At 35.1% G+C, this 14041-nt stretch overlaps 1 protein-coding gene across 5 annotated transcripts in view; it reads right to left on the minus strand.

The window, feature by feature from the left end:
* The window catches only part of Tbce (Tubulin-binding cofactor E), a 29358-nt gene that overhangs the window by 11499 nt on the left and 3818 nt on the right, over positions 1-14041 (minus strand). For all 5 annotated transcript variants that reach the window (XM_083111962.1, XM_083111963.1, XM_083111961.1 and 2 more), the window contains exons 3-6: positions 11579-11779; positions 10661-10849; positions 9042-9192; positions 5443-5573 (exon numbers count right to left, since the gene is read on the minus strand). In XM_083111962.1, coding sequence (XP_082968088.1) covers positions 5443-5573; positions 9042-9192; positions 10661-10849; positions 11579-11779 — 672 coding nt within the window. The remainder of the gene's footprint in view (positions 1-5442; positions 5574-9041; positions 9193-10660; positions 10850-11578; positions 11780-14041) is intronic.

Genomic DNA, 14041 nt, shown 5'->3' on the forward strand with positions numbered 1-14041 from the left:
CTTCATTGTATTTATATCATCCCCTAATAAGTATACATCACCTGCATATGCTAACAACTGAGTTACAACATTTAATTTTAGTCCTTCTTTAGTTTCTTTTACCTTCCTAACAGCATATTCTAAGGCAAAATTAACGAGCAATGGAGATAATGCATCTCCTTGTTTTAACCCATCACGAATTGTAAATTTGTCAGACACATTAATACCCACACGAATTTTACTTTCTGTTTCAATGGTGCATATTAGCAAGCTTCTTAGGTATTCCAAACTCTACTAATATATTATATAATTTCTCTCTTTTGACCGAATCATATGCTTTTTTGAAGTCAATGAATAGTTGATGGACACTTTGATTATATTCCCACTTATTTTCAAGTGTCTGTCTGATGTGAAAAATTTGATCTGTAGTTGATCTGTTACGTTTAAATCCACATTGATAATCACCTATAATTTCATTAGCATATCGGGTTAGTCTTGTTAAAAGAATGTTAGATAATATTTTATATGTTGTTGAGAGTAGAGAAATTCCACGGTAATTATTGCAGTTCATTTTATCACCTTTTTTAAACACAGGAACAATTATGGATTCTTTCCACTGTTGAGGGATTTCTTCTTTATTTCATATTAAACAAATTAATTTATGAAATTGACATATTAACAAATTTCCACCATATTTAATTAACTCAGCTGGCATTAAATCAATGCCAGGTGCTTTGTTATTCTTTAGCCTTTTCATAGCATCTTTAACTTCAGTCAAGTTAGGTTCTGGAAGTAAAGGTTCTGCTGTGTGAACTTCATTTACTTCTGATTTATCTCCTACATGAACATTTAAGAGGTCATTAAAGTAGTTCTTCCATCTATTTAAAATATCACTTGGATCAGCCAAAAAATCACAGTCTTTATCTTTTATCAAGTTTACTTTACGTTGCCACCCCTTTCTAAATACATTTACACCTTTATATAAATCTATGATATTTTTGTTTTTGCTGTTTGTTTCAATTTTACTAATTTTGCTTTTCAATTAATCTCTTGTTTTACTTCGAAACGTGTGGTTAACTTCTCGCTTTATTCTATAATAATTGCTTAGATTTGTATCATCACAGTTATTTAACCACCTAAGTCTAGCCTGATTTCTTATTTCTATTAGATTATGACATTCGTTATCAAACCATGGCTTACTTTTTCTTGGCTTATGGTATCCTATACTTTCTTTAGCTGCTGATTCTATTGCATTATGTTATTTACGTCTGTTTCATTTATATTTTCATCATCATTTAAATCCTGCACAACATCAAATCTATTTGACAGTTTAATTTGTTAATCTTTCTTAATTCTTTCATCAGCAAATTTTCCTGTATTAAATTTTAGAACTTTTAGATTTTGTTGCTTATGATTTATCACTGCGAGTCTTTCTCTTAATTTAGCAATTACTAACACCATTAAGCCTTGTTTCCATGATATGAAAAAACTAAATATGCTGACCAAGGCAGTAATTTATTTTATTAAAAACAAACTAAACGTAACGTTTCAACCTTCTACCTTTGTACTTGATACAGAGTCTGAAGAAGACCTTGCTAGAAGGTTGAAACGTTACGTTTAGTTTATGTTTTTAATAAAATAAATTACTGCCTTGGTCAGCATATTTAGTTTTTTCTTAGCAATTACTAAATAATGGTCACTGGCACAATCAGCACATCTATGTGAACGAACATCTATTATACTAGTATGCCTTCTCTTATCAATGAGAATATGATCTATCTCATTATGAGTTTTACCATCTGGAGAAGACCAGGTATATTTATGGATATCTTTATGTTTATAACAAATAAAAATATATAAATAACTTACGTGAGTGAGTAAGAATGTTTCAAAACGACGTTTCGGAAGTCTGTACTACTTCCTTCATCAGGTAATTAAAAAAAAAATACAACTTTAGATGCCAAACATGGTACCGCGTTGTTAAATCGTAAGTTGAGGATTCAGGTTGAGGATAGAAAAGGTGTTTTTATGCTGTCACCGTAAGTTTTTACCTTTTCTATCCTCAACCTACACCTAAAGTGTTTTTGTTTTTTTAATTGCCTGATGAAGGAAGTAACGAAACGTCGTTCTGAAACATTCTTACTCACTCACGTAAGTTATTTATATATTTTTATTTGAATTGATAGTGAGTAAAATGCACCATTGTAATATGTTATGTTTAAAAGTGGTACTTTTCACAATTAAATTCCTTGAGGTTGCAAAAGTAATTAATCTTATACCATTATCATTACTTAATTCATGAAGACTTTTATTTACCAATCGTGGGTTTAAATGTCTCTTCCTTATCAATCTGTGCATTAGTCACGTAACAAAATTTTCATATCATACTGGGAAAATTTGTCAAAGACCTGTTCTAACTCTGCATAAAAAAAATCTTTAGTATTATCATTTTTATCTTCCATTGGTGCATGTATGTTTATTAAAATAATTCTACACCACCTACCCTGTAAAACTGCATATGATATCCTATCATTAATAAATTCTACTGTTTTAAGAGCAGAATTCATTATTTATGAAGAAGCCTGTTCCAAAATTATGATTTTCAGTACCACCATAGAAGCGTCGAATAACATGGGTACCTGGGGGGTAAAGGTGGTCAGGGGTGTGGTGCTGATCACATCAACCCCGCTCACGACCGGATCAAGAAAGTGTGGGGTGTTACCCCCCTATATGCCTTCACGGCATGGTGCTAAGCACAGGGGAACACTTTACCTTTTTTTTTTTAGTACCACCATAGAAAAAAGTATAATTTTTAGTTTTACAATTCCCTTCTGCTGGCCACCTAACTTCCTGGACAGCTACTACAACTAATTTATACTTCACTATCTCATTAACTGTACACTGAAATGCCCCAGGCTGGTAAAGGCTCACAACATTCCAGGTGCCTAATTTAATATCCTTATTCTTAATGTAGATCTTATCCTTAGTCCAGGATCTCCCAAAGTAGTTCCCACCCGGAGATCCAAATGGGGGACTATTTTACCTTCGGAACATCCATGGCTAAAATAATAATTTATTTTAAATGCTAAATAAATCAACACTACGTTTTATTGACGTTTGTGGTGAATGAAAATTTACACAATATTTGACTGTTTGAGTGAGTAATGAGGATGCTTAAGTCAAGTGTTACGCAGTTCAAGGATTTTTATTTTTCTTTCTCCTACCTTTTCATTGCATACTGATTTTTCTGCCTGTGAATGGAGTCACATGTGTGCTTCATTTTTTTCGTTCATCGTCACATCATTATTTCCTTGCAAGAAACTTAAAGTAAAGCAATGCAAGTCACTCAGTGCCAAGTCCAAGCTGTAAGTGGAATGCTTCCAGATGTCATTGTTGGATCAAGCTGTTGGATACCCAGTGGAGGTGCACAGTGGTTTGGATCCCACTTTAAGCTGTAGGTCCAGTCCCAATTAGCCTATCTCTGCATAAAGCAGACTTAAAACACAAACCCACAACCAAAGACACATGATTTTGGTGAAGTCTACAAAATATTGTGTCCCGGTATGATAACGACGTGGGAGAACCAGAGGAATTCCACGAAAAGTGTCCAAGTAAATAACAAAATGCATCAATATGAAAATTATTTAACTGCGTTAAGGTTTAAATGTTTGTGAATGCATACAATATGCATATTTCACCAACAAAATTACTATCATCTGTAGCCTACATGCTTCACAGACAAATGAAGTCCAACTACATTTTAAAGTATATTTTCATTAATGTTGTGTCATCAGACTCTCAAGTTTTTTTCATTTCTTAGGAGACACTACAAAGTACTTCATAATTCTATGAAATCAGTTTGTTATGAACATTTTACTCCAATATTATGTCTAATATGTAAATTGTCACACACACACATAATACTGGCTTACAAAAACGCGAGACTAAAAGAAGTCAGTAAATTGGATACACATGACTCTACCGCTAATGAGAAGATGTGGAGATTCATCGATCTGACTCCACAGTGGCGAATCCAGCTGTCAAACGTGATGGTCAACATACTGAGAGGTATTGCTTGAACAGAAAGCTTCAGCGAATCTCACAAGTATTCTTGTCCTTTTTCACTCTTTAATGTATCATTTGTTCAACCAAGCTTCGTCAAGGTATGAACGCTTCAAAACTTGCTGTTTTAACCTACTCAATTAGGCACTTACTGACGTATTTTTTCGACTTGGGCCAATTAATATAAATGAGCTTATCTCTTAACATAGAATATGGTTGGGCCTGTACTACTTCATGTGCTACTAGATTCGTTAGCATTTGCATCTTTGAGCTCCTATAACTGATATTAGCAATGGTACCTTTTGATCCTTGGGAAGCTTGTAGATTAAGCATGATTGCTCAAAATATAACAGATAGTCATCTATTTATTCTGCATCTTCTTCGTACTGAACAGAAGACAACATGTTTTCATACTTTTAGAATCATCAATCTGCTCTAGTTAGAACACTTCAATCATACATTAGCTTATATGTACATGATCCTCAGTCTTCCATTAAATCATATTAACAAGATCCATTGTCCTTGTACACACAGTTTTTTTCAATGCTTGGCATTGTCATCTTTTACTTTGTACCTATCCAATATCGAGGGGAAAAATTCATACTGATACATCTCTACTGTACAGTTAAGCTTGAAAATCATTAGTTGTCCACACACAAGATTAGGTAAATAATAATAGACTTTTTCAATACATACTAGCGTCAGTCAAGAAGTTAGTTGCACTAGCATGAAAGAAATAGCTTATGGAATATGGAGCACAATTCTTGTATTCACATGAAAGTACACTACCAAAACTACTTTTCTACATAATTACCAAGTCTGTTTAAACATTTATCATAGTGTGACATGAGTTTCTCTATACCTTGTTCGATGAATTCCCATCCAATTTTCGATAATTCTGGAGTCGCAGTTTAAATTTCCTCATCAGAATGATATTGCAAGTTTGCAAGCTGTTCTTTCATAGGACCAAACACATGAAAATCGCTAGTCCATTAACATGTTAAGCATTGTCCCTCGTCATTGCAGTTGACAGCCTCCTTCTTACTGTTAGTAGTCCTCAAAATCTGTATGCTCATTCTCAAACAATGCACACCATTTTGCGATCGTCTGGCATGAAACTGCACACTTCATACAATTGGCACTGAATCTCACCTTCTAGCCTGCAAAAAACGAGTAACTGCATGCACTTCTAATTTGGACAGCACTGGCACCTGACATGACATTATCACCACTGATAATGTCTGATCCCTAACAGCCACGGTGCAAAAGTTACTCCACCTTTTTGAAGGAAACTGTGAGCAGTGTTGCCACTTTCAGACAAAATGCTATGGGTGAGTGCAACTAACTTTTTGACTCTCCCACGTACACACGTATACAACCATAACATTTGTGCGTACTTACTTGTGAAGAAAGCCTAATTTATTGATTTCAGCCCAGTCCTCAATAGGATTGTCACTCAAATCCAGGAATGTAAGCTTCGCAAAAATATCAGGATTCGATGTCTCAAGAGATGTGATTCTATTGTATGGTACCTAGAACAAAATCAAATTAATAAATAAATATAATTATTTTGCAACAATTGTTGTCAATATAACTATGTAAAAGATAATAGTATATGTTATAGCTGCTTCAGTCGCGAAGCACACTCAGTGGGAGACTCAATCCTACGACGCTCGAGTCCTGACTTGGGGATGGATGTCGTTTTGTGAGTATCACTGTTGTGGTTAGCCAAAAGCGATAGAAAAGTAGCTTAAAGTCCACTTTATGCAAAGACAGGCTGGAGAGAACTGGACCTACAGTTTAAAGTAGGGTCCAAACCACTATATACCTGTACTGGGGATCAAACCAGTAGGACCCCTTAATTACAAGTTGAAAGCATTACTGTTATGCCACCTGAGAGGCCCTGTAAAATAAGGCAAATGGGCATGTCTATCTTAATGTGTGGACATCAGAAATGATATTTCAATTGTAGTAAAAGATTTACTATGGGAATACTTAAAACCTGAATAATTTCAACATATTCACCTGAAAATTGAATTTATTTAAGATTTATAATTTCAAAGTAGTTAATTTTATGAGTGGAAAACTATTTCAATGATGATGTGCCCAAATAGAAAATATTGTCACCATAGTCAGCTGTGAGGTTTCAGCCTGATTCCTCTTGAATATGAACAACATTCCGTAGGATGATGCATAGTCAGCCTAATTTTTCTTGCATTTCCCTGCCTTTACAGACAAGATCACTACACCAACATCTGTAAATATATCTGCAAAAATGCAATTTCATTTGCTAACGGCCACGGTGGCTCAGTCTGACTACCATGCTAAAGGTCCCGGGTTCGATCCCCGGCCGGTTCAAATCCGGGAACTTTTCTAACATTGGAAATGACCCTGGCACCGTCGAATGACATGCATACCTGGGGGAAACCCTGGGGGGTAAAGGCGGTCAGGGGCGTGATGCTGATCACATCACCCCCACTCACGACAGGATCAAGAAAGTGTGGGGCGTTACCCCCACACCCCATATACGCCTTCATGGTGTGGTGCTAAGCACAGGGGAACAATTTTTACTTTTTTTTTTTTTGCTAACTTCATGTCCATAAAAATTTATTTATTTATTTGCCATCTACAGAGATAAGATATCTCCCATTACAGAGGCATTGAAACAACATAAATAATGTAAATATGAATATAAATAAAATTCAATAACATGCTCACTTATTACATGCAAATAACTATAACATAAATATAATTACACAGAGTACTGACGTGCTCATATAAAAAATGTATAAACTATCCATTAATCCACAACCAATACAGAGACTACAGAGTACATCCATAGATATGATTTGTCCAGAATGGATATAACCATAATAGGAAATAAATAACAATGAAATAAATTCATACACATATTGCTAGACTTATATCCATACATACATACGTATATCTACATTATACATACAGTGTGTCTCATAAGTAATAGCGCAAACTGACACAGGTGAAAGTACACGACAACAGAAGCAAAAAAATCTCAGTAAACATGGGTCTGCAAGCAAGCCGTTTAAGATAATCGCGAATGTGTGATTACAAGCTGCCACTGACTTAATTGTTTGTAAACGTCATCCTAGTTGGTAAAATGCTAATAATGTGTGGTTACAAGCCGTCACTGATTGCATTTTGTAAACACCCAGTGCTTTACCCCTTCCGCGGTTCGAGGTTTGCTCTTTGTTTACAAAACAGAACATTTCAGAGAGGTGGTACAGCTTGTACCCACACATTCACACACATTATTAGCATTTTACCAACTAGGGCGACGTTTAAAAACAATGAAGTCAGTGGCAGCTTGTAATCACACATTGGCGATTAACTTGAAAGTGGCTAGTTTGCAGACCCATGTTTACTGAGACTTTTTTGCTTCTATTATCGTGTACTTTCACCTGTGTCAGTTTGCACTATTACTTTTGAGATACCCTGTATACACACAATGACCAGAATTTGAATTTAAAATTTTGGGAGCGTCAGCACTTAGGCTATTTTGCTCCCGTCACAGTATACGGGGGCCAGCCCCTTACCTCTACAAATAGCAACTCTAACGTTGCATAACTAAAAAATTTAAAATGTTCTGACTTCTGTTAAAAGCTGAGGCTGTAAAGGGGCACTCAGCACACATAAGGACAAAAGAACAGGACAACACAAACAAAATTATACTGGCCATGGGGTCAGTCGCCAGAGCCTCGCTAGTTTTTAGTCCAGGGTGCACTACGTGGAAGTGAGGTTGACTTTTGGGCGCCTACCTGGAAGGTACCCCTTACACCCCTATACACACAATGTATTAACCAATTGGGGAAATGTGTCTCTAGTCAAGTGTTTCTTTTATGGCATTTTTATAATCTAAAATATTAAAATTGAAATCAATATTTGGATTTGTTGAAGTTATTCTACAGTGTATTGTGTTGACAGAAGTGGACCTACAGTTTACACAATATGCCCATTAGATAAAACTACTACATGAAAATTAAATGTAAGCTTAGTGCATTATGTGAACAACTTTCGATCTTGCAACTGAAGTCCCTGGGTTCGAGTCCCAGCCTGTGCAATTTCATCCAATCATTACTCTATCTCACTACCGTAATTTGTTAAAAATATCAGAAAAGTAATGTACAATAACAGATAATACATTCATTCATTCATTCATTCATTGTTTTCTGCCTAATTGGCAGGTTTTTCACTGCAATCTCCAGCTTTCCCTGTTCTCTGCCTTACGCTTCGTAAAAGCATACGACCCAGTTAATTTAATATCATCCATAAGCTGAGTTTCTTTTCCTCTTCTTGATGGTCTCCAGTATTGATCTTTTTTCACCAACTCTTTTCAGTACGGCTTCATTTCTTACCTTGTCCGTCCATTTTACATGCTCCATTTTTCGCCATGTCCACATTTCAAAAGCTTCGAGTCGTTTCTCTTCATTTCTTCTCAACGTCCAGGTTTCTGCACCATATAGTGCTACACTCCACACAAAACATTTCACTAATCTCTTCCTTAGACCTATGTCCATGGGTCCACAAAAAACATTTTTTCTTCTATTGAAAGCTTCTTTTGCTATTGCGATTCTCATTTTTACTTCTTGGTTGCAGCTCATGTCACTGCTTATAGTGCATCCGAGGTACTTGAAGCTATCCACTTGCTGGATTCTTTCACTGTTTGCTCTCACATTAATATTCCTTGGTTTCCGTCCTATAACCATTGCCTTTGTCTTCTTTACATTAATCTTCATTCCATACTGCTCACAGCTGCTGTTTAACTCTTCTAACATACTATTTATGGTTTTAAGCCCACTTTACGCACAGATAGGCTATTCGGTCATCAGGCCTGGACATACAGTTTAAAGTAGATCCAAACAATTATGCACTCCACCGGGTTGAAACCCTGGACCCCTTATTATAAGGTGACAGCATTACCATCAGGGAAGCCCATTATCAATCAGTTCAAGGGTTACACATACCTGTAAAATCTGTATCTGTGGCCACATCAATGCACATGCCAAAATGTCTTGCCATGTGAGATCCATTCTTCCTAATATAATGTGTTGTAGAGACTGGAAAGCTTCCGAGAGCTGCTTCATATTGTCTTCTGGTACATCAAGCCTATTTTCACTGTAATTAAATATTTATACATTAATGAAATGACAATGCTATAATTGATTGATTTGGTGTTTTTAAGTCCACTTTATGCACAGATAGGCTAATCAGGACTGGACTTACAGTTTAAAGTGGGATCCGAACCACTATGTGCCTCCACCGGGTATCCTACCAGAGACCCCTTGATTACAAGGCAACAATGCAATAACACTTTGAGGATAATGCAAAATAATGGCCTATTAAACACAAAAACTTCTTTCAGTGCTAAGTTATAGAAATGTATTACTAGAAACCAGATTTTAAAGGGAAGTCCTTTTTTTATTTTTCAACTCGGATCATGGAATAAATAACAACAGTGTTGATAATTATCTTCCACCAACAAGATTACAGGGTTTTGATTTCCCTCTTTCAGCCCACATTCCCTTTTTTTCCATTTTTTAAAACATTTTCCTATCCGGTCCTTTTACTGACTAGTTTTTCAGTCTACATTCCTTTTTTAAAAAAATGTTCAAATATTTTGTAGGACTGTTTTTTTCCCTAAACAAACATTCAACCATTGTCTATTTGGTGCAGATTAGAGGAAAGAAAGAACAAGCTCTTTCTACCTTACCTTCCCTCCATGAGTGTTGGGAGTATGTTGCAGCGATTGTAGAAACAATGCGATCTGGGCTTACGCAGCAACAAACACATTGTAAGTGGCACACCTGTTGGGTTGAAAGTGTACTTATCTGCTAGATTTAGACTTTTATTGTTAAGTTTTTAGAATAGTTTTAACTTAACTGTGTGACAGTGATGACAGTATTGAGTGTCAGTGAAATGGCAAAGCCAGGTACAAGTGGCAGCAAGAAAGATTTCATTGAAACAAATGGTAAGATTATTCCCTGTACTTTACCTTCAAAAAAAGGAAATGAAAAAGGATTATAGTTTATTCTTGCACTACCATTCAGATATAAAAAGAGATACATTAATACAAAATTTAACGTATCCCTTTTTATATATGAATGGTATATATTACACTTTCATTTAAAATGGTATATTTAGTGGAGTGCAAAAGAACTATAGTCCTTTCTCCGCCTTTTTTTGGCAATAATTTTCCCTTTCTTTGTCCTTTTTAGAGGAAAAATCTTCCCTTTAAAATCCCGTCTCTATGTATTACCTAACCTTGCAAGCAAGTCAACATTAAGCATTAAGTATATGTTGAAAAATGCTGCACATTTTGGCAATGCAAAAGTAAGATTACATGGTAAACAACTGACCATATTGCCTACATCCCCTTCAATCGTTAACGATTGAAAATTCTCATATTGGGCCAGCTGTACTAACTGCAGCACAGTACTGTGCAATCCAGAACTTCTACTTAGCATCTAGTCAACATATCTGTGTATTACCCATATCTTGTGTTGTGAAAACACCATGACTGGAAGGTAAGAAATTTTAAAAAATCACAATCATTCTCAGAACTTTTTAAGTATCATACAATTACCTCAGATTCAACACTTCCAATTTCTTCAATTGTATTGCTATGCTTGCAACACTTTCCCAATTAGGAAGAAGATTTTTGGTCAAATCCAATTCCTCAATGCTTGGGCATAGCTCTTCCAATTCCCCTTCTTCTCCAGCACCATTGACTAGCATTTCACGTAAGCACACAACACGTAGTACTTCAAACTGACTGCAAGGGGGAAAATTGGCAATGTAAGTATTCAAAGCGCAACAGCAAATAATATACATGCATGATAGTTCACAATGAAATGACCACAAACCCACCTCCGTGGCAGAGTGGGTAGCACAGCATGTTCGAATACCGGCCTTTGCATGGGTGTTCTTAGTGTCCCTTCATCAATTTCATTGTAGCATCACTCACCCTATTTGCTCCTCAGATTCCAGGACATTAACAAAAGTATGATAAATTTTTAAATTTTAATAAACCTGAAAACTGATTAATTGAGTTCAGATCACTTTTCTGCCACTTTTGGCTAATCTTGAAGATGAGGATGAGATGATGAAATTGATAAAAGGACACTCACAAACACCCGCCCAGGCTGGGATTCGAACCCAGGACCTTTGGTATCACAGCACCCTGTGCTACCACTCCACAATGGATGCCGGCAAACCTGAAAATTTTAAGGAAGTGGCAAGTGCTCCCCTTACCCCCATGAAGTTGCACCTATGATATGTGTAATCATGATTTCTTCGTAAACAAAACTGTGCATTTAGAAATATACACTTAAAAACATGACACATGAAAGTGTCTTTTACATTCTCAAAAATAATGACAAGAGTACAGTTGTGTATGAAATCCAAACTAATTGTACAATATCAGTAATCAATCTATCACTAAAAATAATTACTAAAATATAAATTCAGGAACTGAAGCATGTAACTAACAAACATTCCTAACCTTTGTTTTCTATTTACTTTATCAAATCCCACAACTTCAAAGAATCTAGCATTGATTTCCTTACGAATTGAAGCCAAACGTCTCTCATCAACTCCTGCAGTGTTGCCTTGCACTACTCCATATTTGTCTCTAATGGCATGTGCAAAACTCTCACCAAAATTGGCCTTTCCATGCCGGACAAAAGAGCCTGATGTAGGGTATCTATAACAACAAGATTATTTTATGTAAGAATGGAAGTTTCAAATCAATATACAATAAAACATATGGGATATGTTTTCAATATCTCTCTATTTGCATACCTTTGTAGGAAATAAGGTGGTACTACTTCCGTATAATAGTTTTTCTTGTATGTACGCATTGCTTGCATTATAGAATTATTTTCCTGTAGTTTACGGTTATTACAAGCATAAAAAAAAGTTTTTCTTTGTGACGTTTCAGGAGAACACATCAGACATCCTTTCATCAGACATTTATTTTCATTTTGACTAAAGATACAGTTATAACAATGGTTAGTAATTTTTTAAACAAAAAGAATCCATTATATAATAGATGTTGTCAATGTTACATTGTTGTAATATAGCAACTTAACTGTGAAAAAAGCAGTCTGTTTTATTTTTATTTCAGATTTTTTTTTAAATTAAGAATCCCAAATATCATCAGGTAATTCAAATTCGTCATTGTTTTCACAAAGTCTCTTGATGTTTTCAGTTACATTAAATTTTAAAGATGGTGGCTTACTCCATTTGTGAAAAAGAAAACTCCATACTGGATCTATGTTACCATTTTCATTATTTAATTTATTCCAGTGTTCTTCTGCAATGAACGAAGCTTCCCAGAAATTCAACTCTGTGTTTTCCGTTAATCTTTTTAAAACCCTTCTCTTTTTAATCAAATGCTTCTCTTCGATGATATGAGTTGACAAACCTGTTCTTGGGTTTAGATTTATAATGTCCAAATCGTGTTCGTGCCATCTTATTTCCATTTTCCTTGCTGTTTGACCCACATAATCTTTTGAACATGAACAACTTATATTATATATTCCTGTGGTTTCCACATCTGGTAGAGAGTTTCTCATTTTGAATTCATTAAATGTACATTCCAAACTTCTTGGTGATTTAAAAACAATTTTGAAATTAAAACTTCTAAAAATTTTTGCAATTTTATGTGAGAATCCCTTGTGGAATGGAATGCACACAAATTTCTTTGACAACATCCATTATATAACGGATTCTTTTTGTTTAAAAAATTACTAACCATTGATATAACTGTATCTTTAGTCAAAATGAAAATAAATTTCTGATGAAAGGAGCATGTGTTCTCCTGAAACGTCACAAAGAAAAACTGTTTTCTTATGCTTGTAATAACCGTAAACTACAGGAAAATAAAAAAAATACTTCCGTATAGGGGAAACACCCAGAAACCATTTATTTCACACTTTTTTACATTGCTAATGTAAACGTAAATAATGTCTATTTCTTAAATTTACGAGTACTTACTGTTCTCCCTTTTCTCGGTTCTGTAACAAGCAATATATGGCCATAGCGTACCGGGTCATCCCACGTTGTGGCAGTGTTTTGTCGATTCGGAGTGTGTTTGCAGTGTTTCAACCATCTTCACCAAAAAATACCAAATTTCGTGGCTGGATTTAAAATTATGGTAATACCTCGTTAGCCGCACAAACCATTGGCATTAGCCCCACAAACCATTTCCAGTAAGGTTAGGTTAGGCTAAAATATTTCTAATTTTCTAAAAATAAAAAATGCATCGTTGGAAACATTGACAGGGGGTTACGTCATCACACGAAACATCCTTGACGTATAGAAGCAAATGGAAGCAGGAATTGCGTGTCGGAGAGATATTTTTATAGAAAAGAATAAGATTTCATGCTAAAAAATATTACACGGCGCAAGAAAACATATTGAGGAACTTCAACGATGATACAGATATGATTTCCGTAAGTAGTTTCTTCTGTAAAAATGAAGAAATCGGTTTCCCCTATACGGAAGCATTACCAATAAGGTAAACATGGAACCAAGAATGAATTAGATTTAATTAAGCACACTCATTCTTTGAGTAACTCCATAATTGGCCCCAAAATTTTTAATGTGGCTAAGAACATAACATTTACTACATTTTATTACTCTTCACAAAGACATGTTTAATTTGTAAAAATAAAAAGAAAGGGTCAGGATATAACAAATGATTAGCCACTGAAAGTACACTATTTATGTCATCATTATGAACAGTCAGTGATATATTTCTCCACACTTTCCAAATTCTTTGATGCAGAATATGTGTTTAGAGGTACCTTCTTATTTTTGGAGAGGAGTTATAAAATTTATGAAACTGGAAGATATCTTTAAAAAAAGATAGATTTTTTCATTTTCCGAGCAACTTGATTGCACTACTAATAGTTCAAAAGTTTGAAAGTGGATAAATACACCTATCAATGCTATGAATTAT

This window comes from Lepisma saccharinum, chromosome 25 (genome assembly GCF_977018435.1).
Source record: "Lepisma saccharinum chromosome 25, izLepSacc3.1, whole genome shotgun sequence".
Lineage (NCBI taxonomy): Eukaryota > Metazoa > Arthropoda > Insecta > Zygentoma > Lepismatidae > Lepisma > Lepisma saccharinum.